Source organism: Phyllobates terribilis, unplaced genomic scaffold (genome assembly GCF_046119375.1).
Source record: "Phyllobates terribilis strain yellow unplaced genomic scaffold, ASM4611937v1 Scaffold_3__8_contigs__length_932513732, whole genome shotgun sequence".
NCBI classification, from domain to species: domain Eukaryota; kingdom Metazoa; phylum Chordata; class Amphibia; order Anura; family Dendrobatidae; genus Phyllobates; species Phyllobates terribilis.
Genome location: NW_027362763.1, coordinates 485,664,296 through 485,689,507, shown reverse-complemented (window position 1 = coordinate 485,689,507; position 25,212 = coordinate 485,664,296). Strand labels below are relative to the sequence as shown.

Below are 25,212 nucleotides of genomic sequence, written 5' to 3'. Positions count from 1 at the left end.
TTTTGTATTCCTTTTGCTTTTGCCAGGTTTATGGAGGAATAAACCGACATGGATATTTAAAGGAACAAGCTTCCTGTTTTCCTCCCGTCACACCCAAGTGAGTAGAAACCCCACAATACGTTACAATTTTTTTTGTACAATTGATTTATGAAAAACATAAATATGAAACATTGGTTACTCTTTAGCTATAAATCATTTTGGATTATAGATTTTATACTTTTTAACACAATAAATGTTTTATGTAGCTCTATGACCACGAATCATGTGCGATTTTGGTCTAACAGGCAATATTAACAGTTTACTATTCCTGACAATGTACTGTGCTATGCCTTACATTATACAGCACAATGTCTGTATTTAGCAAAACTGTACACTTGCAACAAGGGTCGGCATCAACACACGACGCACCCAGTCAAGTGACAGGGCCCTGGAGCCTCAGGAGGGGGCCACTCGCCATCGGGGCCTGGACCACTTCCCCGGCATCTGTACAGGACTACTGGTGCTGTTTCATTGCTGTCACTTTACCAGACATGGCCGTGCACAGTGCGCTGTGCGGCTGTGTCTGGTAGTAATGACATGGCAGGGTCAGCACTGCACCTTTAATTTGGCTTGTGTGTCGCCCCTACCGCGTCATTACTAGCAGACAACTGCACAGTGCACTAGGCGCAGCTGTGTCTGTTAAAGTGAAGCCCATCAAACAGTGCCAGAGATCCAGCACAGATGCTGGGAGAGCAGCCCGGGTCCCGACGGCAAGTGGGCCCCCCTGATGGTCCAGGGCCATGTCTGTGACGGCCATCAAACACACGCTGGCGGCTCTGCACAGCCACATGCCTGAAGAGCTGGACGAGACACAGGCCGGGGGCAGGTGAGCGAGGCTTGTTGCCAGTTTCCCCAATCCCCATATTAAAAATATTTCTAATGTGTCTGTGTGTGTGTGCATGTATGATGTGAATATCTCTGTATGTCAGTGTATATGACTGTGTATATATATTTATGTCTGTTTTATGTGTGTTTTTAAGAATTTGTTTTCAAATATGCATGTATGTCTGTATGTGTACGTATCTGTGTATATGTTTGTGTATGTGCGTGTCTGCGTATTGTATGTGACGCGCCCCCTGGGACATATTCCTTTTTGAGGGGAATACCCGGCACCGGATCAGATGGGGGGGTTGTAGTCTCCGAGCGGCTGTGACCCGGTCCCGTGCCCAGGGCGTCAAGCTCAGGGTTATGTGGCAGTCTTTACTGATGTTATTAAAGTTCGTTGTGTCGACTACGCCACCCGTTGTGATGCGGTCACTGTGGCCGCCGCTGCAGCAGGGTCCGCTGAGGCTGATGGTGAATGCGCAGCTTGGTGGGATAACCCCCAACGGGAGGGGTATAGCCTCAGAGGGGACAGGCGCAGAGGATGGGGGTTGTGGTGGTGCGGTGCAGCCGGTAATGATGACAGACTCGGGTAGTGCAGTTAAGGGTCTTTACTTACTGCAGATGTTCCTGGTCACTCTAGCTCCAAGTGACCTCCCGAGCCGTGCTGCGTCCACCAGGTCCTGGATCCGGCCAACCCCCAAACAAGTCCGGAGCGTGGCCCTGAGCTCTCCCTCTGTCCTTCCTTCAGCCGTCCCCACCAGTGATTCACCTAAATCCAGCTCCCTCGGGCCTTCTGTTGGGCAACCTTTGGCCTCAGGTTCCCTGACCCTCCATGTGGTGTGCCTTCAGGGTGAATGTAGTGGGTGACCGTGACAGACTCTGCCCACGGTCTCCGGTCTCTGGCTGGGGAATGTCTTTACCCCCACCAGCTTGGGTTCCGGTACCCTTCTGCTGACTCCTCACCCGGTGTTCTTATTTGGGTTCTTGGGTCCCTTCTTTGTCCCCCTCTGGGTCTCCTTCTTTACTCCACTCTCTCTCCAGGGCTGTTGTTTCTTTCTGCAGGCTTGTCCTCTGCATCTGACTTACTCTCTGCGTCTGACCCTGATCCTAGTTGGTGCCCTCCTTATATATCCCTCTATGTGTGAGCTCAGGTGACCAGCACCCAATGAGCTCCTACCACTACCCAGACTGCTCCCCCTATCTGCCCCTACACTACATGGGATGTTCCTCCCCCCTCCCACTCCAGCCAGGAACAGGCTCGGTCGCACCTGCACATTTCTAAGTGGGAGTGCCGTCGGCCTGCTCCTCTGGAATGGGATGTATGTAGTGCATGCAGTCTATCTGAGCTCAGTTCCACACTCCATCCTTACCCGGGAGTGGAATATCACACCTCTGGGTTGAGGTGCAATACCCCTGTAGCAGCCGAATCCTCAGGGTGCTACATTCCCCCCTGGTAAACCACAGCACGTCCTCGGGCTGCAAAGACAAAAACACCAAACATACAAATTTTTATAAACATATAAAACATATAAAATATTATATATATATAAACTTTTTCATATAAACATCATCATAACATTCTCGTCGTCTCTTTCTTTCTTCCTCCTCTGGTCACCGTGCAACTCGTGACCAGGTAAAGTGCGACAGTCTTTTGAAAAACAGTTTCTCATAAAACCAGTAGGGGGCGCCTTAGGAAGCGCAACTATGTACAGGGAAGTTTTGGCCGTTCTCAGTCCCCGGCCAGGTAAGGGAAAGGGATGGCTGCTCACAGTCCTCAGCCTGGTTTGGGTAAGGGACACACGGGTTAAACTGTTCACTGGTCCCAACGGGGACTAAACGTTAAAGCAGCCACGGTTTCTTGTGTACCCCGACGGGTAACTATATACAGTTTTTCTTTACTACTGTTCTTAATCGTAGTACCTCCTAGCCTTGAACCCGTCCGGGTCTTCTGGCTCTTCCTCCCTACACCGCAACTCCTCCTCTGTCAGGCGATGCACGTGGAGGGCGTAAGGTCCCTTGGCACACTTGTGCCGGGTGAACGTTACCTCGTCACCGACGTAGAGGTCACGGCCTTTGTGACCCTCTGGCAGGTGAGACTCGACATCCCGTCGGGTAACGAAGACGTCACCCATGGTGTTCTGGTCCTTTATGAAGCCCCACCCATGCTGCGCATTAAACTTTATTACCGTCCCGATGGTACGGGGACGATCTGCTGCACGGGGGTCCCTTCTGGTCCGGCTCTTTTGCTCCGCGCTGCGGGTCCGGGCCCATTGCTCTCTGGCCCGCCTCTCCTCCCGCTCTCTCTTGAACTCTGCCAGCTGTTGACGGCAACACTCGGTACGCTCTGCTGCAGCTGCCCGAGTCTCTCCGGTGAACCCCATCAAATCTTCTCCCGTGGGGTCCCACACGAACTGGGCTTCCTCGAGTGGAGGCGAGACCCGAGTCACGGGCTTCGGAGCCGGGATCAGGGGCTCACACAAGGGCCCTAGTCTTTGCTGCCGCTCTAGCTCAGGGTACCCTTCGGGCCAGATGAAGGGCCGCCCGTCCGGCCATGTGAGCTGGCCGAAGAGGTCCTCCCCCAGGTGCGGCACCCTTGGTATTACGGGCGCGGGCGCGGTGGTGATGGCGCCCGGGTTGCCCAGGCCTTGCGGCCAGGCCTGGGGCACCTGGAAGGTGAAGGGCACCGTTAGGACGGCGGCGCCCTGGGTTACCTGGCCTTGCGACCAGGCCGGAGGCTCCGCGGAGGTAGATGGCTCTGCTTTGGATGCGGCGCCCGGAAACGCTAGGCCCTGTGACCAGGCCGGAGGCTCTTCTTCCTGCGCCACGCTCCGGGTCACGACGCGTGACGTCACTGGGGTCGCGACGGCGGCTTCCGGTCGGGGCCTAGTCGGTGGCGGTGTCATGGCGGTCTCGGGTACGGCAGGGGGACTTTCGGGCTCTGCGACGGGGAGCTGGGGCAGGTGGGTGGTCTTCCGGTATGGGGTATAGGCATCCCCCTTACCTGCTGCCATACGTCTCGCTCCCTCTTCTGCGCCGTCTCCGGCCTTGGGTCCTCCCGCGTCATCCGCAGAGGTAGTCGGTGTCTTCTTCCAAGGGAGCGGGTTCCGTGGGCGGATTCCAGCTTGCTGGGCCATCTCCCGGCCCCACTCCGCCAGGATCTCCCTCTGCACTCGGGCCATCCTTCCCGCGAGGCCCTCCAGGGCACTCCGCGCGCACTCCCGATCTCGGGGAAGCTGCGCCAGGATCTCCGCTAAGCCTAGCGGGGTTGTTGACTCTAGCAGGCTCCTGACCATCGGGTCGGTGCTGCTCTGCTCTTCTTCCGGCAGGCTCCTGGCCAGCGGGCCGGTGCTGCTCTGCTCTCCTCCTTCTTCCTTCTGCAGGCTCCTGGCCAGCGGGCCGGTGCTGCTCTGCTGCCGCTCCATTCCCGGGTCTACTCTTTCTCTCCTCGACTCCGGGTGCTCTTGCTCTGGACACCTTGCCTCCGGGTGCGCTCGTTCTAGACTGCTCCAAGCGACACCCATCTTTGCTCTTTTCTTTCGTCTCCTCCCACTTCGAGGGCGGTCCCGGGGCAACTCGGTGACTGTCAGCTCCAGGGGGAGTTCTTTCACGCTGACAGACACCTCCAGCATCACAGTCTCTGTTGGTGGGGGCGGTTTCCACTTTTGGCGCCATTTTCTGTCCCGGCCCACGATGGGAGGTGGCCTCTTGCTCTCCTTTGGCACGCCCATAATGGCGTCCGCTGCTCTTCCAAGGCGGGAAATCTGCGGTTTTGGCGGGAATCGCTTCCCAGTGGCGGGAAACTCTGCAGATGGCGGGAACAAGCTGGAAATGGCGGACAATCGGCGGGAAACGACTGGTGATGGAGTCCGATGGCGTGGACCCTCCGGAACCGGCAGGAGTCTTCTTTCTGAGGTAAACTTGCACTTTTCTTCAGGCACGCAGTACCCGGGTGTTGCGGGCACGTAATCCTGCCGACTACGCCAAAATTGACGCGCCCCCTGGGACATATTCCTTTTTGAGGGGAATACCCGGCACCGGATCAGATGGGGGGGTTGTAGTCTCCGAGCGGCTGTGACCCGGTCCCGTGCCCAGGGCGTCAAGCTCAGGGTTATGTGGCAGTCTTTACTGATGTTATTAAAGTTCGTTGTGTCGACTACGCCACCCGTTGTGATGCGGTCACTGTGGCCGCCGCTGCAGCAGGGTCCGCTGAGGCTGATGGTGAATGCGCAGCTTGGTGGGATAACCCCCAACGGGAGGGGTATAGCCTCAGAGGGGACAGGCGCAGAGGATGGGGGTTGTGGTGGTGCGGTGCAGCCGGTAATGATGACAGACTCGGGTAGTGCAGTTAAGGGTCTTTACTTACTGCAGATGTTCCTGGTCACTCTAGCTCCAAGTGACCTCCCGAGCCGTGCTGCGTCCACCAGGTCCTGGATCCGGCCAACCCCCAAACAAGTCCGGAGCGTGGCCCTGAGCTCTCCCTCTGTCCTTCCTTCAGCCGTCCCCACCAGTGATTCACCTAAATCCAGCTCCCTCGGGCCTTCTGTTGGGCAACCTTTGGCCTCAGGTTCCCTGACCCTCCATGTGGTGTGCCTTCAGGGTGAATGTAGTGGGTGACCGTGACAGACTCTGCCCACGGTCTCCGGTCTCTGGCTGGGGAATGTCTTTACCCCCACCAGCTTGGGTTCCGGTACCCTTCTGCTGACTCCTCACCCGGTGTTCTTATTTGGGTTCTTGGGTCCCTTCTTTGTCCCCCTCTGGGTCTCCTTCTTTACTCCACTCTCTCTCCAGGGCTGTTGTTTCTTTCTGCAGGCTTGTCCTCTGCATCTGACTTACTCTCTGCGTCTGACCCTGATCCTAGTTGGTGCCCTCCTTATATATCCCTCTATGTGTGAGCTCAGGTGACCAGCACCCAATGAGCTCCTACCACTACCCAGACTGCTCCCCCTATCTGCCCCTACACTACATGGGATGTTCCTCCCCCCTCCCACTCCAGCCAGGAACAGGCTCGGTCGCACCTGCACATTTCTAAGTGGGAGTGCCGTCGGCCTGCTCCTCTGGAATGGGATGTATGTAGTGCATGCAGTCTATCTGAGCTCAGTTCCACACTCCATCCTTACCCGGGAGTGGAATATCACACCTCTGGGTTGAGGTGCAATACCCCTGTAGCAGCCGAATCCTCAGGGTGCTACATATGTGTGCATATCTGGGAACCATGTGCATGTGTGTGTATGTGTGTGTATGTGTGTGCATGCCTGCATGTGTGCGCAAGTCTGCATGTGTGCGCATGTCTGTGTACTGTGTGTGTGTGCATGTCTGCATACTGTGTGTGCGCATGTCTGTGTACTGTGTGTGTACATGTCTGTGTACTGTGTGTGTGCATGTCTGTGTACTGTGTGTGTGCATGTCTGCATACCGTGTGCATGCGCATGTCTGTGTACTGTGTGCGTGCATGTCTGCATACCGTGTGCATGCGAATGTCTGTGTACTGTGTGTGCATGTCTGCGTACCGTGTGCGCATGTCTGCGTACTGAGTGCACGTGCATGTCTGCGTACTGAGTGCGTGTGCATGTCTGCGTACTGTGTGTGTGTGTGCGAGTGTGCATGTCTGCATACTGTGTGTGTGCGCATGTCTGCATACTGTGTGTCAGCATGTCTGCGTACTGTGTGCATGTGTGCATGTCTGCATACTACACTGTGTTCCATATTATTATGCAAATAATATTTTCTCAGATTTTCCCAAATTACCTATATGAATTGCAGTCATTGTATTTTTCCAGTCAAATTACTATTAGAGTACAATTGAAAGGTTTTTGTACAAACTGCCTATGATAACAGTATATTTTTTTAAAAATAAAAAACTCAAACTGCACTCAAAATGCATGTTCCAAATTATTATGCACAGCAGAGTTTTCAACCTTTTCATTTTAATAAAGAACAAAAAAATGGTCATTTTTGAAATTATAAGCATTAGCAGGTTATTACAAACTGAAATCAAACAGTTTTCAACTCAAAACTTTATTCTAGGTGATGTTACATTTGCACATAGGACCCCTTGTTGGAAAGGAGCTTCTGACCTCTCTCGTCCATTGAATTTGTCAGGTTTTGGATGGTTTCTGCTTCCAATTGTTTTGCATGAGGACAGAATACCCTCCCAGAGCTGTTGCTTAGATGTGAACTGCCTCCGGCCATCATAGACACTCCTTTTGATGATGCTCCAGAGGTTCTCAATGGCGTTGAGGTCAGGGGAGCATGGGGGCCACACCATAAGTTTGTCCCCTTTCATGCCCATAGCAGCCAGAGATGCAGATGTGTTATGTGCAGCATGAGACGGGGCATTATCATGCATGAAAATGATCTTGCTGCGGAATACACGGTTCTTCTTCTTGAACCATGGAAGGAAGTGCTGTTTGAGAAACTCAACATACATTATGGAGTTCATCTTTACCCCTTCAGAGATCCTAAAAGGGCCGACAATCTCTCTCCCCATGATTCCAGCCCAAAACATTACTCCACCTCCTCCTTGTTAGCGCCGTAGCCGTGTTTGCATGGGGTGTCCATCAACCAGCCATCCTCCACTCCATCCATCTGGACCATCGAGATCATTTCATGCATGATAATGCCCCGTCTCATGCTGCACATAACACATCTGCATCTCTGGCTGCTATGGGCATAAAAGGGGACAAACTTATGGTGTGGCACCCATTCTCCCCTGACCTCAACGCCATTGAGAAACTCTGGAGCATCATCAAAAGGAGTGTCTAAGATGGCGGGAGGCAGTTCACATCTAAGCAACAGCTCTGGGAGGGTATTCTGTCCTCATGCAAAACAATTGAAGCAGAAACCATCCAAAACCTGACAAATTCAATGGACGAGAGAGTTCAGAAGCTCCTTTCGAACAAGGGGTCCTATGTGCAAATGTAACATCACCTAGAATAAAGTTTTGAGTTGAAAACTGTTTGATTTCAGTTTGTAATAACCTGCTAATGCTTATAATTTCAAAAATGACCATTTTTTTGGTCTTTATTAAAATGAAAAGGTTGAAAACTCGGCTGTGCATAATAATTTGGAACATGTATTTTGAGTGCAGTTTGAGTTTTTAATTTTTTAAAAAATATCCTGTTATCATAGGCAGTTTGTACAAAAACCTTTCAATTGTACTCTAATAGTTATTTGACTGGAAAATTACAATGACTGCAATTCATATAGGTAATTTGGGAAAATCTGAGAAAATATTATTTGCATAATAATTTGGAACACAGTGTATGTGCGTGTGTGGATGTCTGCATATGTGAAGGGTGAGGGGACAGCCTGGGCCCTGTGTTGTATACCTATATTTTTCCACCGTATCTGTGCATCGTGGTATATGTTAAAGGGGCCCACTGAGACTCTTTCACCCGGTGCCCACAAAAACCTGGAGTCGGCACTGCTTGCAACTTTGAACTCTGCACTTTGTACAACTATAGCCCCAGTGTATCTTTATGTAATCAGCAGCACAGTCATGTTTAGTATCTATTTTCCATTTACTATCCTCTTATCTCATGAATTCAGTAAGTGAACAATATGTAGATTAGCCATATCTGTAACTAACCAGCAGACAGTAAATATATGTTTCTAAACTGTATAGTTGCCCTTCTTCCAAAAGCTATAACTTTTTCATTATGTCCATCAATATAGCCATATGGGAGTTTCTATTTTGTGGGACAAGTTGTACTTTTGATTGACACCATCATTTTTGAAACAGAAAAAAAAGTGCAATTTCACAATTGTTTTTTTTTATTTACCATGTTCACTATACAGTAAAACCTGGCAATATGATTTTCCAGGTCAGCATGATTATGCAGAAACCAGTCGTACTTTAAGTTATTTAAGTGGTGAAATTTTTTTTTTTTACTTTTTATTGTATTTAATATTCCCCTTAGGGGACTTGAAGCTGCGATAACTTGATTGTTTGTGCTATACATAGCATTGCTTCAGATACCAAACAAATGGGTGAAAAACGCAGCAAAAACTGTAAAAGAATTGACATGCTGCAGATCTGAAACGCCCTCAAATTTGCAAGGACAAAATAAGCAGCATGTGCTTGAGATTACAGAAATCTTTCATTTGGATGGTATTGTAATCTGCAGGGTTTGGTGCAACAATTTTGGTGCAGAAATTTCTGCTGCAAATACTTAATGTGTGCAGGTCCTCCAGAGTAAGAGGCAATATTTGCATCCAGTCTCTGCTATTGCTAAACACTTAACAATCCCTTTATTATCTTTGAATTGAATGATTGGGTTTTGACAGCTAAATCACCTATTTAAAATGCTACCAGTGTCATCAGTGTTTTGGTTAGTGCATCATCAGTATATGGTCTATGTGTCTGTTTTTACTAACAGTGTGGCATCTGTGTGTCTGTTTTTACTATCAGTGTCATCAGTATTTTTTCGTGGATGGCTAAATAAATAAATTATAGAGCTTTTCCTATACTTTGCAATGTTAAAATACAGACAGCACAAGGTTGGCACTCGGAAGCCATCTGTGCACTGTATGTGTATTTCAAGGACCCGTAGACATATACAGGCCCTTTTCATCCATGATACCAGAAAAAAACAGACATGAAAGTTTTGCATGGACAGTTGATCCATGAAAATACATGGACATGTAAAGAGCACCATAGGTTGTAATAGATAAGCGTTGTATCTGTGAAAAAAATGGATATTGCACGTACTGGAAACAAGGACATGTGAATGAGGTCTAAAGGGAACGTGGCAACCAAAAAAATAACAAAAATAGTATTTACTTGAAGCCACAGCAGTAATTTGCTACTAAATACCAGTTTAAACTTGAATTTTAATTGTAAGTACAGCTGCTGGGAGAAAATGTAGTTGTATTCTCCCTGCTGCTGCTCACTTTCAGCCATTGGGTTTTCAAAAGGGCTGCAAACAGTCACTGCTCACAGCAATCACATTCCCTGCTACATGATTAACATCCTGCAATGGAAACTTGCTGCATATTCAGTCAAGGAGTGGTTGGAGTGAATACAGCACACTCTGTGTAGTAAGCGCTGACTGTAACCAGACCCCGTTCTGCCCCAATGCCTAGAAGCGAGTGGCTGCAGGGAGAATATAATTTCATCATCTTCCTGCTTTTCTTACCTGATTTTGGATATGTAATCATAAACACATCATCCTCTCTTATTTCAAAATCTTGTAGTGAGTTTATAAACTCTGGTTTCATAAGCTCCTTAAAAAAGCAAAACCCTTTGTATCGGTAAAGATTTGAGTCACGTGAAACTGAAGTAAATGCGTCCATGGTTGGTGCTACCTACAATGAAAAGGCAAATAAAAGTAAATTACCATATTTTATTATTATTAACTAATAGTATTACTAAGGTGACATATTTTATTATTTTATGCCCCATGATGAAACCATTTGACATGAAAATACTATAATGCTCCTGCCTTCTATGCTATTAGGTAAACCAGAAGTACAAATATTAATGGAATGGAAAAATTAAATATATAATAATATACCCTGCCATTCCCCCCACATGGTACATTATACAGCAGCAAATCAAGTGAAAGTATCAACTTTCCTAGAGTTGATGAACCAGTTAAACCATCATAATACAGAGGCAAGCCAAAAAAAGTTATACAAGACTTCTAGGGCACACACACAATGTGCTTCAGAGACCTGAAGTCACCCCATGTGCAACTATATTTGCCTGGTTCATAACTGTAAAGCTTTCGCCACACTTGTATTTATTAGTCCAATAATTCTACTCTTTAATATCTAAATGAATGGCAGTCCCTGATCTGTTTCACTTTTGTTGTGTTCCTGACATTGTCAACGCCATTTTCTACTTTGCAGAGAGCTGCTGCTCGTAGCCTAGAGCCCTGGTGAACCTTCTTAGAAATATCTGACCCGCTAAAATGACTATAAGAAGTAAGCAACAAGAATGGATGGTCCCTTTACGATCACCTAAGAATAGATGATAAATGCATGATCACAGCTGGGAGGTGTGAACAACTGGGACCTCCACTGTTTAATAGAATAGGGGTCCAAAATGCCCCTATTCCTTCTTTGATTTGATTGCCAATCAGTCATATGATCTTCTACTCTGTACATAGTTTATGAGACTGATGGACACAGCTGTACAGCATATTCAAAGACCTCTTAAACACAGGTTTGGGGTGAGTTGGAATGGGGTAAATGTGAAAAAAATTCTTAGTAAGAATACCCCTTTAAAGGTTTTTGGCATGTGCAAATTGCTTCCCTACCTTCCGGCTTACTCTTTGCCGGGGGGGATGTGTATGCTTGCTTGATTGACAGTTCAGATCAGCAAGTAGAAACAACTTTGCCTCAGCTGTATCAGCGGAGTGCAGTGACACTGAAGCTGGGTAGATGGCTAAAAGTTTGTTCCAGCAATCCTGGCCAGCCTTAGAGCAGTTCTTATAAGCCCTATCAGAAAGATCTTGCAATCTCTGCACATGCTCAGTCACTGCTGCAAGACTATAACTAGCAGTATACAATATAAGTGGAGATCATAACTGGAAGCAAAGCTTGTTATCTATATTAGGTGATATACCAGAATAGAGTATTTTATTTTATATGCAGGGCCGGCATTGGGGCAGAAGATTGGGCAATGCCCAGGGCCCCCACCCCTCTGGGAGCCAACACAGCGTCTACAGCAGGAGCTACACTAATAGCTTTATCATTGTAGTTTCTGATGTGGAAACTGCTTGAGGACCTTTGATGACATCACAATCATATGACTGTCACCACAGGTCCTGCACTTTGCGGAAGTCGTAAAAACTGGAGAGGAGATAGACTGGTGGTAAGCCCTCTATTGTCCAAACCGTGATCAATACATAGTAGGCGAAATAATAGATGTTGGGTTAGTATTCAAACCCTTAGTCGTCTTCTCCTGCTGTAATGCGACCAGATTCCAGTATATATTAGTGAAAACATCAGTATGTATACGCTCTTGGTGATATATATTAAAGACATTAGAATGTCTGGGCTCCTGGTAGGTATATATGTGTCTTTTGTATGCATGTGTCTGTAAGAAGGTTCTCTGTGTATACACATATGTCTATGTGTATGTATGTGCTTCGGGCATGCATGTGTGTATGCGATCTGTGTGCATATGTGGCGCCCCTGAGGGTTCAGTCGCCACAGAGGTACTGCACCTCACCCAGAGGTGTGGCATCTCCTTCTCTCAGGTAACGATGGAGTACTGCCCGGGACCCCAATACCTGCACTCAACACTACACTACTCCAGGCTGGCTGGAAGGGCAATATGCACTTCTCTTGCTGCCCCATCCCTGGCTGGAGTGCGGGGAACCAAAAGTGAGGAGGAACCAGTAGTGGGTGTGGGTGGAGGACGCAGACCAGGGGAGCACTTAAAGAAGATATATAAAAAGGGGAGCCATCTTAGAGAGTGAGTTCAGTCAGAGGAGGAGAAGTGAAAGGAGCAGGGGCTCTGCAAGAGCTCTGCTCAGGAGGCAGGCTTGGCTTGTCATGCCCAAGGCTGAGAGAGGAGTGAGAGCAAGGGAGGAAGGCTCCAGGAACTGAAGGGATCCCAGGGGGTACGGTGAGTGCAGGACGGCACCCGTACGCCCAAATCTGCCAAGTGTCAGAGGGATCAGGCCGCAAGAAGGGAACCGGTCCCTGGACTAGCCTCGTTACTTCAAGTCTCGGCTGGAAAACCGGAGGCTTCTGCACTTTTATGGTACAGTTGCCACAAAACGCACCTAAGTCGCTGAAAAGGGCATGAAGTCAGGTCCGGGAACTTCAAGTTGCCCAGAGGGATCTCAAGGTACCCGATCGGGACTTTGTGTGGCGTGGCGCAGGGCAGGAGGGAGAAGACCCAGCGTGGGAAGTCGGCTAAGAAAGGAACATACAGAGAGGAGTCCCGTTAAGTGCTTCTGATATACTTGAAGGAGTGCTGAACCCCTGCCTGTAATCGCAGCTCGACATGGGAGGCTGACACCTGTACAGTGCACCTGAGGAATCTAAAGAACTGTGAGTAAACTTGGATGACTGCACCCCACTGTTTCTGTCAGTTATTTCTACCACGTTATTGCTCCTGCACTACAACGCCGAGCATCACCATCTGCGCCTACACTGCCCTGGGGCTGTGCTCTGCCTGTGGAGAGCCGCACCAACTCAGCTGCCCTAACATCTGCCCCAGAGGTCTGCAGCAGCGCCAGTACCCATTACCGGGAACCACAGGTGGCGTTACGAGACAAAACTGTTATGCATCCCTTAAGGAACAAACCCCTTTTAAAGAGTGATCCCAGGGTACAGGCCCGGGAGCCGACCGCCGTGACATCCCAAGAAGGTAAAGGCCCAGGTACCGAGTTTCCCCTATATCCCCCTGGGCGAGTCATATATATATGTCTATGTACATGCTCTTTATACATGTATAAATATATGTGCTGTGTATACATGGGTGCACCCACCGTGGGGCAGGGGGGGGCGTCAGCACCCGGCGCACCCGGACAAATGCTGGGTCCCTGAGCAGGCGGGGGGGCCCCTCACCGTCAGTGCCCGATCCCCCCCGCTTGCTCAGGGCCCCGGCACCCGGCAGAATACTTACCCCTCCCCGTGCCTCCGCAGCAGGTCCTGTTTCTTCCGCGGCTGCTGCACTGTGACGTCTCAGGTCAGAGGGCGTGGTGACGTCTTTACACCGCGCTCTCTCCTGAGCAGTCACAGCGCAGAGCGGGAAGACGCTGGCGACGCTGAGGAGTCCGGAGCAGCAGCAGCAGGTGAGAAGTGAGGTGAGTATTTGATTTTTTTTTTTATTATTGTATGGAGGCCTGTGGCAGTATTAGGGAGGGGGGTGAGGTGGTGGTGTGTGACATCCTGCATGGGGCATTATAAGGGGGGGTGACATCCTGCATGGGGCATTATAAGGGGGGGGGTGACATCCTGCATGGGGCATTATAAGGGGGGGTGACATCCTGCATGGGGCATTATAAGGGAGGGTGGGTGTGTGACATCCTGCATAGGGCATTATAAGGGAGGGGGCGTGTGTGTCACCCTGCATGGGGCATTATAAGGGGGGGTGACATCCTACATGGGGCATTATATGGGGGGAACAGCCTGCATGGGGCATTATGTGAAGGGAACAGCCTGCGTGGGGCATTATGTGGGGGGGGGGCAGCCTGCATGAGGCATTATGTGTGGGGAACAGCCTGCATGGAGTGTTATATGGGGCCAGTATTCTGTATGGAGCATTATATGGGGGCCAGTATTATGTATGGAGCGTTATATGTGGGCCAGTATCATGCATGGAGCGCTATATGGGGGCCAGTATCCTGCATGGAGCGTTATATGGGGGCCAGTATTCTGTATGGAGCGTTATATGGGGGCCAGTATCCTGTATGGAGCATTATATGAGAGCCAGTATTCCGTATGGAGCGTTATATGGGGGCCAGTATCCTGTATGGGGTGTTATATGGGGGCCAGTATTCCGTATGGAGCGTTATATGGGGGCCAGTATCCTGTATGGAGCGTTATATGGGGGCCAGTATTCTGTATGGAGCATTATATGGGGGCCAGTATTCTGTATGGCGCATTATATGGGGGCCAGTATCCTGTATGGAGTGTTATATGGGAGCCAGTATTCTGTATGGAGCGTTATACGGGGGCCAGTATCCTGCATGGAGCGTTATATGGGAGCCAGTATTCTGTATGGAGCGTTATATGGGGGCCAGTATTCTGTATGGAGTGTTATATGGGGGCCAGTATTCTGTATGGAGCGTTATATGGGAGCCAGTATTCTGTATGGAACGTTATATGGGAGCCAGTATTCTGTATGGAGCGTTATATGGGGGCCAGTATCCTGTATGGAGTGTTATATGGGGGCCAGTATCCTGTATGGAGCGTTATATGGGGGCCAGTCTCCTGTATGGAGCATTTTATGGGGGCCAGTATACTGTGTGGAGCGATTCGCTGGTTTCTGAGCTATTGTGGAATTTACAATAGATATCACTCATGTAATGTAAGAAGTGAAATCTTTGCATTGTACTATATATACATTTCTCTTCTGTATCTGTGACCATGGCTCCCCCCCCCCCTAGTTTTGATCCTGGGTACGCCCATGTGTGTATATGTAGCGCCCCGAGGGTTCGGCCGCTACAGGGGTATTGCACCTCTGCCAGAGGTGTGGTATTCCACTCCCAGGTAAGGATGGAGTATGGACCAGGGCTCAGTTAGCTGCATACAGCACACACACACCCCATTTCCGAGGGAAAGCTCAACGGTGCTCCCACTAGACAGAAGTGCAGACACGACCGACTATGTCCCTGCCTGGAGTGGGGAGGGGGGTGGAACACCCAGTGCTGTAGGGGCAGATAGGGGTTGGTTCCTGAGCGTAGGTAGGAGCCCATTGGTTGCTGGTCACCTGGGCTCATGGCTAGAGGGAAGTATAAAAGGGAGGAGCCATCTTAGATCTGGGTTCAGTCTGTGAGGAGAGCTGACAGGGAGCAGCAGCTCAGGCTGAGTGCTGCTCCAGAGGCAGGCCTAGAGAAGAGGCCGGAGCCTGAGAGGAGAAGGAGAAGTGGGCCTGGAGAAGAGGCCAAGGGAAGGAGGAGAAGAAAGAACAGGAGAGAAGGAGAGAGAGAGAAACAGAAGGGCTCAGGAACAAGAAGGTGGAAGGGACCCTAAGAACCCACGAGAATCCAGGGTGAAGGGTCAAGCAGATTAAGGGTACCGGATCCCAAGTTGGTGGAGGAGAAACTACCCTCAGCCAAAGACCGGTCGTCGTGATCATTTATTGGTGCAACACCTCATCAAACCTGCTAGGAAGGCACCATATAGGACAGCGGAGGACGGGGCCCACGTTTAACCGCACAAGTCCGCGGCAGCTGGACAAAAGTGGGTCACTGGTGAGGCAGGCCAGAGAAAGGATTAAAGGGGGCCCTGTGCCATGCTCCTGAACTGCCTGGGAGTTGACCGAGCCCCACAACTGGTGGACGCAGCGCGGCTCGGGCGGTCACTACCTGTACAAAAGTGACCTGGACTACCTGAACTGTGAGTAAAAGACATTGGACTGCAGTACGTTGTATGTGTGCTCTTTCGCTCCTCCAGCACTACCGGTACTGGGACTCTCACCACCATAACTCCCACCATCCATTATACTGCCCTGGGGCCGCACTCTTCCCATGGGGAGTCACACTACCCTAGCTGCACACCTCATCAGCCCCAGCGGTCTGCATGCAGTGGCGGTTCCTAATAACCGCAATCCACGGGTGGCGTAGTCGGACATTATCTGAAGCACGTAGCAGACTACCATTGGTCTGACCACCCTGAGCCGCGGGACCGGGCCGCCACTACTACCCCCAGCGTCTCCCTATTGCCCGGTTCCGCGTGCCCCACGGCCCAGGGGGCGAGTCAGCTTTGGCGTAGTCGGCAGGATTTCGTGCCCGCTAACCACGGGTACTGCGCGCCTGAAAAGAGACTGTTTCGTTGTACTAAAGATGGCGCCCGCCCCAGAAGAACGAGCGCCATAATGTGCGCGCCAAAAGACCACAGGAGGCCGCCTCCCATCGTGGGCCGGGTCCCAGAATGGTGCCAAAGAGGAAGCCCGCCCCCAACAACCATGTGCACGGCGGTAGAAATGTCCGTCAACGTGGGGGGGCTGCCCCTGAGAGTGATTGTCAGCAGAATGCCCCAGGACCACCCCCCATGTGGGCGGAAAGAGAAGAAAACTGCGGGGCAGGGGGTGGTCTGGATCAGTCTGGCCAGGCCGCACCCGGAGATGGAGAAAGTAACAAGCTCCAGCACTTTGGCAAGGGGCCTGCTGCAAGCCACACCACCATGCAGCCTCACAGAGCTGCTAGCCCATCTCCCCAAGGAGGACCCCGAGTATGCACGGGCGGTGCTGGAGGAGCTGGACCGGAGGATGGTCCGGGCGCAGCAGGACGTGATAGCCGGGTGGAAAGAAGAAGTGGCTTGGCGGGCTGTGATCCTGCAGCAGGAGGTGCCGTCGACGTCCAGGAGCACACCAGCCACCGAGGGCAGGGAAAACAGAGCGGAGGCCGAGGACGACGCCGCGGAGGAGGCCGCGACAGCAGAGGCAGGTAACGGAGACGCCCCTACCCCGAACCCTGGGGCCGCCGACCTGCCCTTGCACCCTGTTGCGGAGCCCAACGTACCTGGACCCGCAGTCGACACCGTGCCTCCACCGCCACCAACCAGTCCCCAGGCCGTCGACGCTGCCAGTGAGCCCCGCCCCACGCCGTGCCCTCTGACCCCGGGTGTGCTCAGTAAACCACCACCGCAGGCCCGGCCGCAAGGCCTAGCGCCCCCGGGCGCCGCTGTCCCGACGGAACCCCCTGCACCCGCTGTACCACCCCTGGGAGCAACAAGGAAACGACCAGAACGGGCCTGGTCGCAAGGCCACGTGCCCCCGGGCGCCGCCAACCCGCTTGCGCCCCCTGCTGCTGCAGTACCACCACTGGGCGCAGATCTCTTCGCCCAACACACCAGTCCGGATGGGCTGCCTTTCGTCTGGCCCCCCGAGTTTGTCAACCCCCGCTTTTGGAGGAGCCCGCCCGCGGAGGTTGAAGTGCCATCTGAGCCCCTCATACCTGCTCCGACGCCTCAGGAAATTCCCCAGCTGCCATTGGAGGACGCCCAGTTTGAATGGGACCCCACCGGGGAGGACCTAATGGGGTTCACAAGGGAAACACGAGCGGGCGCAGCCGAACGGCGGGAGGCCTGCCGCCAACAGCTGGAAATGTTTGAGAGGGAGCAGCGAGAGCGGCGGGTGAAACAAGAGAAGCTGCAGGTCCAGAGCGCGGAGCAGAAAATGAAGGCCCGGCGAGATCCCCGAACTGCCCGCAGTCCCCGAGTCACCGGAACTGTTGTGAAGTTTCAGATGGAGCGCGGCTGGGGTTTCATCCGAGACCCTGAGACCATCAGCGACGTGTTCGTGACTAGGAGGGATGTAGAGAGCCACCTGCCAGAAGGTCATCGAGGGCGGGATCTATATCCAGGAGACGTGGTGTCCTACACCCGACACCAAAGCGTGAAGGGATGGTACGCCCTGCACGTTCACAGAGTGGTAGAAGAGGAGGAGCAGTACCACTTGGACTCTGAGTACCAAGAGGGCCCGGACGAGCCTGAAGATCATCACCAGGAGGAGCAAGGCGCATATGGAGGACGACAATAGAAAGTAAGAAGAAGCGCCAATGTAAATAGTTACCCATAAGGGTACAAAGGAACTGTGTGGGACTCTTTCAAATTGAGTGTGATCCCCATTGGGACTGATATAGGACTGTGTGAAAGTTATCCCCTACATCCCCTAACAGGCTGAGGACTGTGAGCAGCCATTTCCCTTCCCAAAACTGGCCGAGGACTGAGAGTGGCCAATCCCTTGTATATAGTTGCGCTTCCTAAAGCGCCCCCTACTGGTTTTATAAAAAGACTACTACGTCTACCTCGGGACAGCAAGTCCCTCGTGTTTACAAGTTTGCCAAAATTACTGCACTTACAAGAAGAGTGCACACCTGGTCGCAAGTTGCACCGCCGCCAGGATCCAAGAATGTGTTGTAAAAATGTTTTCCTGCAAATGTTTTATATGAAAAGTTTTTATATGCTGCTAGATAGTAATGTGAATGTTTTCTATAGTGTTTATATGTCAAAAGAGTTCCGGAAGTATTAGTAAGCGTTTTATAATAGTGTGACAAGAAAAGAAAAGCGTTTCCCATAAAGGGAATTGAACCATGTTGCCTGTTTTCTGATGTGAAAAGTTTTAAAAAGTTTTGCATGTCCTGTAATTAACTGTTTTTGCTCTTTTCCAGCCCGAGGACGTGCTGTGCTTTACCAGGGGGGAATGTAGCGCCCCGAGGGTTCGGCCGCTATAGGGGTATTGCACCTCTGCCAGAGGTGTGGTATTCCACTCCCAGGTAAGGATGGAGTATGGACCAGGGCTCAGTTAGCTGCATACAGCACACACACCCCATTTCCGAGGGACAGCTCAACGGTGCTCCCACTAGACAGAAGTGCAGGCACGACCGACTATGTCCCTGCCTGGAGTGGGGAGGGGGGTGGAACACCCAGTGCTGTAGGGGCAGATAGGGGTTGGTTCCTGAGCGTAGGTAGGAGCCCATTGGTTGCTGGTCACCTGGGCTCATGGCTAGAGGGAAGTATAAAAGGGAGGAGCCATCTTAGATCTGGGTTCAGTCTGTGAGGAGAGCTGACAGGGAGCAGCAGCTCAGGCTGAGTGCTGCTCCAGAGGCAGGCCTAGAGAAGAGGCCGGAGCCTGAGAGGAGAAGGAGAAGTGGGTCTGGAGAAGAGGCCAAGGGAAGGAGGAGAAGACAGAACAGGAGAGAAGGAGAGAGAGAGAAACAGAAGGGCTCAGGAACAAGAAGGTGGAATGGACCCTAAGAACCCACGAGAATCCAGGGTGAAGGGTCAAGCAGATTAAGGGTACCGGATCCCAAGTTGGTGGAGGAGAAACTACCCTCAGCCAAAGACCGGTCGTCGTGATCATTTATTGGTGCAACACCTCATCAAACCTGCTAGGAAGGCACCATATAGGACAGCGGAGGACGGGGCCCACGTTTAACCGCACAAGTCCGCGGCAGCTGGACAAAAGTGGGTCACTGGTGAGGCAGGCCAGAGAAAGGATTAAAGGGGGCCCTGTGCCATGCTCCTGAACTGCCTGGGAGTTGACCGAGCCCCACACCTGGTGGACACAGCACGGCTCGGGCGGTCACTACCTGTACAGAAGTGACCTGGACTACCTGAACTGTGAGTAAAAGACATTGGACTGCAGTACGTTGTATGTGTGCTCTTTCGCTCCTCCAGCACTACCGGTACTGGGACTCTCACCACCATAACTCCCACCATCCATTATACTGCCCTGGGGCCGCACTCTTCCCGTGGGGAGTCACACTACCCTAGCTGTACACCTCATCAGCCCCAGAGGTCTGCATGCAGCGGCGGTTCCTAATAACCGCAATCCACGGGTGGCGTAGTCGAACATTATCTGAAGCACGTAGCAGACTACCATTGGTCTGACCATCCTGAGCCACGGGACCGGGCCGCCACTACTACCCCCAGCGTCTCCCTATTGCCCGGTTCCGCGTGCCCCACGGCCCAGGGGGCGAGTCATATACATGAGTGCATGTGCTCTGTATATACATCCATGTGCGCTATGTGTGTGTGTATACATACTTGTGCCTGTAACATACAGTGCTTGTTTCACATACTGTGTGTATGTAGCTTCCACATTTATAAATTCTGGCTGCACAGATAAGAGTTCATAAGTTTAAACATGTTGGCAATCACCCAGCGAATGAGCAAAATGCTGCTTATTCATCGGGTGATTGGATTGTTTATGGCTGAACAAAAATCATTGTTCTTAGCAGCACATTGCCTGGTGTAAACTGTAGATGAGCTGATACAGTATCATTTTATTAAGGGGACAGACTAATCTACTAGTGATCATTCTGTGTCCTTCGTTCTTCGTCAACTTGTGTAAAGAGTCCAGTAAACAAGCGCCGAACGGCTTCTAATATTGTCGATTGTGCTGATTTAACGCTCTGAACTCAGCGCATGTAAATGCAACCTAAATGTTTGAGTTTGATTGTTTAAAACAGGGGTATACCCAATTGCTAGGAGTCTGACTACTGGCCCCCCCGAGAAACTGTTTCTATCAGTTCCGTAAGAATGAGTGGAGCAGCAGTGTGCCTTATCAATCTCTGGTCTATTCACACAGGGCTCTGAGGCCTAGTTCTCGGGATCGATGAAGGTCAGAGTCAGGGCTGGCGTCAGCACCCAGCGCACCTGGGGTCCATTATTGAGTATGGAGCATTATATAGGGTTCATTATTCTGAATGGAGCATTATATGAAGCCCATTATTCTGTATGGAGCAATATATGGGGTCCATTATTCTATATGGAAAAATATATGGGTCCCATTATTCTGTATGGAGCAATATGTGGAGCTCATTATACTGAATAGAGCAATATATGGGGCTCATTATATTGTATGGAGCACTATGTAGTGCCCATAATACTGTATGGAGGACTATGTCGTGCCCATAATTCTGTATGGAGAACTATACTGTTCGATCTAAAATGAAAACTTTTGAATCCCCCTAGGACACGCACTGTACTCTGTGAGGATTCGCTGGTTTCTGAGCTATTGTGGAATTTACAATAGATATCGGTCATGTAATATAAGAAGTGAAATCTTTGCATTGTACTATATATATATATTTCTCTGCAGTATCTGTGCATCATCAATCGTGGTATGTATTAAAGGGGCCCACTGAGACTCCTTCGCCCAGGGCCCACGAAGACCTGGAGCCGGCCCTGGTCAGAATGGTCGGACTTCCAGCAATCGGGAAGCTATGCCTTTATCTCATGAATCGGGATAACGTCCAAATACCCCTTTATTTAACAAAATTCCGGAATCAGCTTTCAGTAAGAATAATATGAAACCCAAAGAAATTTTGTGCAGTCAAATTAGTGCCTGATTAAGCAAAAGGCAGTAAAATATTCAAAACAGAACATAACTAAGCACAGTGTCACCCTTTAGGCTTTAAATTAAGCTATAACTTACCGTACTTCTGTATGTTCTTCCTGCTTCCTGCTTGTAGACTGAGCTGCACAAATACTATTCCATTCCTATGTGACAAAAGATTACCAGGAACTCTGCCAAGATGTGACAACACAGCAAAGTCCAACCCATTCTATTCAGCTTTTTCTTTTTATTCTTGTACCAAAGCAACTTAACTATTAAGTGCCTCTATTAGTGCGAATGCAGACTGCATTAGAGGATACGGTTTTGCAGTTTTCCCATATTTTGCAATATCAATTTCTTACTATTTGGAAAATATTGCTTCCCTCATAGGGAGCTTGAAATATCTGCACCTGCACAGCTTAGTTACATTTCACATTTTTGAAAATTGCCCCCTACATTAGGAAGAACATACTGACTGCTGAGTGTTACAGGTCCCATTGACTATGCTCACATTTTTTCACATCCGCTTCTTTTATTTTTTTGCTGATCAAAAGTTGTTTGGGAGCAAATGTCAACTAGATCCTAATGAATTTAATGACATGAAATCTTATAATGATGATTATAATTATTGTAATACTACAATGGTATCAGTGTTCAAAACCAACGTGAGTACCTTCGCCTTATACTGACCAAATATTGACCAAATACGGATAGTGGAGCCGTAACCTAATGCAGGTATACATTCAATTAGGCCTAAATGCAAAGAGCCAGGAGAACTCTCCTAAAAATCATGAAGGTTTGAGGGTCAGCAAAGAATCCTCCCACTTGCGATGAATTTGGACTAGTGCAATCTGATAAAAAAAATTGGATTGCAATCGCCCCAATGTTACCCTATGGTGCAGCTACATCTGTGATTATTTTCTCATGCCGATTCGACATACAAAAATAACCGCAACATGCTGCGATTGCACCCGAGAATCGGATCGCACACACCCATATATGGGTGCGTGTGAAACATTGCACTGCACTTGGATATCACCCGAATGAAGTGCGATTCCCTCCGTTGCCGGCAACAGAGGAGATGGAGAAATTCATTCCTCCGTCTTCTCCGCAGCTGTGCTGTGATTCTCTCATGCGAGAGGATTGGAACACAGAGCACTGACACTTGGCTCCCTCTCACAGCAGAGCACACAATTTTTTCAAAATGTTTTTGATTGAAAGAACACATAAAAAAGCTTCCATTTTACATATACATTTTCTGGCCTTATTATTGCATTTTTTACATTATTTTGTTGATTTAATTATGTTTTTGTACCTGTGTATTTTTATACACTTACGCCTAATGGGTCCCACCTAGTCCTCCATACAGTATAATGGGCCCCACATAGTCCTCCATACAGAATAATGGGCCTCACACAATCCTCCTCCATACAGAATAATGGCCACACATAGTCCTCCATACAGTATAATGGGCCCCACATAGTCCTCCATACAGAATAATGGGCCTCACATAGTTCTCCAAACTCTATAATGGGCCTCACATAGCTTTCCATACTGTATAATGGGCCCCACATAGTCCTCCATGCAGAATAATGGACCCACATATTCCTCCATGCAGAATAATGGACCCACATAAGGGTGGTGGTTCTGGTGTCACGGGCCAAATATAACCACCTTGCAGGCCAGATTTGGCTCACGGGCCGGAGTTTGACACGTATGTGATAATGACTTTCAGCCAACATCTGGCTGTAACATTTTTAAGAAAATACACTGAAAAAAAAACATGACAAAAAAGCAGTGTAGAAACTTTCATATACTTGTGCACTATTAGTGAGGTAATAAAGTAGGGTTTCCTTTTCATTATCCCGAGTGTTGACTAGAGTGACGATCATAAATAACAAGTCTCGCTCTTAAGAGCCTGGCCTGCCCTGCTTTAGAATACAGTCAGAAATCCGTGTGAAATGTCCTTGTGCTGCCCGATTTTTATTATTGGATGGGTCACTGACTCTGAGTGTGAGAGCTATAAGGCCACTTTCCCACATTCAGTATTTGGTCAGTATTTTACCTCAGTATTTGTAAGTCAAAATCAGGAGAGGAACAATCAGAGGAAAAGTGTAATAGAAACACGTCACCACTTCTGTATTTATCACCTGCCCCTGGTTTTCTCTTACAGATACTGTAAGATGTAAAATATGTAATATGTAATATGTAAAATACTGAGCAAATACGAACGTGTGAACATGACCTAAGATGCACAGCAGGTCCTATTCTTATCAGATTTTAAGGAACCGAATAAAACATACTCAATAGGTCTGGAAACGCTGGAACGTTTCCGAGAATAATATGCCTGGTTGCCATCGTACCGCCAGGCTACAGTTTGGGCAGCATGAATCGCCTGACAGGTTCCTTTTAACTTAATTTTTAATCCTTTTCTAAAATTTCTGCTGTTCTCATGTTTCACTGTGTTACTGATAATAGTTTTTGCTAATAATTAAGATTAATGCTGACCAAACCTAGGCCAATAAGAATCAGACACTGGCTGCGCGATTGCACCCACATATGTTTTACTCTGAAACGCGGCAGTGTCAGTTTAAACATACTTTGAAATGTTGGCCTAAGTCTATGGGGCTGATTCACACATTGTACTTGCCAGTCTTAATTAAAAATAAATTGGTATAAGATGTGACTAATTCATAAAGTCACACACCACTTAATGAGTAAGGTGCATTTAGCAAATGACGTGCGCCTCTTCTAGAGATGTACTGCAGTCAGGACTGAAATACATTTCTGGTAAAATTTACACCACTAATAGGTGTAAATTTTCATGAGTTAGACTAGTGGGCTTAGCCATGCCCAGTCTTGCCTATGTTTTGCTGGTCAAAAATTTGCCCAAGTTCCAAGCTGAGTAAAAATTTAGAGATTTTTTAAGGTACTTCATGACAGAATTTGGACGTAAACAAATTAATGAACAAGCCCCCCAGGGTCAAAAGTTTTTAAAGTATATTTACTCTGAAACAATGCAGCACTTGTGTATCAAATATCTGGCTTCAATTGCAATGTTGAGGCAGCATGATTCTGATGACAGCTTTCCTTTAAATCATTACTATAATGATCTGGTGCAATGTTTGTTATCATTTTTCTTTAATATTTCATAATAACAGACTACAGCTACAATGTTCTTCCATGTAGTCATATAAATATAATACAAAATTTCTAAGTCTTTTTTCAAATTGTGTCTTTTTCTGTTAAAAGCATATGCTAATAAAATCCAATTACCAGACTTCTGTGATGCATGCCATATTGTGGCATTCTTTGCCCATAGGGCTCCTGTGTAAGGAACCTTACCTTCCACAGTATTCAGTTTTTTTACTGGATGCCAATGTTTGGTTGTTTAGCACAGTCAGCTTTGCTACTTCATAAAGAAAAAATGTATACCTAGACTGTAGTATACTGTAGGAGGCCTTATTGGCCCTATCTGTTGAATGGGTCCCTTTGGAAGCATTTATTGTATGCCAATACCTTTTCTGTATACTATAAACAGACACAAAAGACACAGTCTGAAAAGACCCTAACAAACCATGGACGGAGCTATGCTCTTGAAATTACATCTAAATGTGAAAACTATTCCTTATGTTCAATCATTGCTAGGGATGAGAGAACGTGCTTGGTGGTACTCGGATATCACTCGAGTTTCTGGGTGCTCAGATGTGCTCGTTATGCTAGGGATGAGAGAACGTGCTTAGTGATACTCGGATATCACTCGAGTTTCTGGGTGCTCGGATATGCTCATTACTCGGCGAGCATTGGGCGGTGATCGATTTTAAACTTGAATCCCTGCCCTGCATGTTTAGCGCCTGTTACACAGCCAATAAGCATGC

At 49.1% G+C, this 25,212-nt stretch overlaps 1 protein-coding gene across 1 annotated transcript in view; it reads right to left on the bottom strand.

Moving 5' to 3' along the window:
* LOC141259643 (amine sulfotransferase-like) overlaps positions 1–21,569 on the bottom strand; it is a 113,115-nt gene extending 91,546 nt beyond the window's left edge. Inside the window, exons 1-2 of the mRNA XM_073675910.1 lie at positions 21,434–21,569; positions 10,002–10,170 (exon numbers count right to left, since the gene is read on the bottom strand). Coding sequence (XP_073532011.1) covers positions 10,002–10,158 — 157 coding nt within the window. The 5' untranslated portion in view covers positions 10,159–10,170; positions 21,434–21,569. The remainder of the gene's footprint in view (positions 1–10,001; positions 10,171–21,433) is intronic.
* Positions 21,570–25,212: the final 3,643 nt, after the last annotated feature.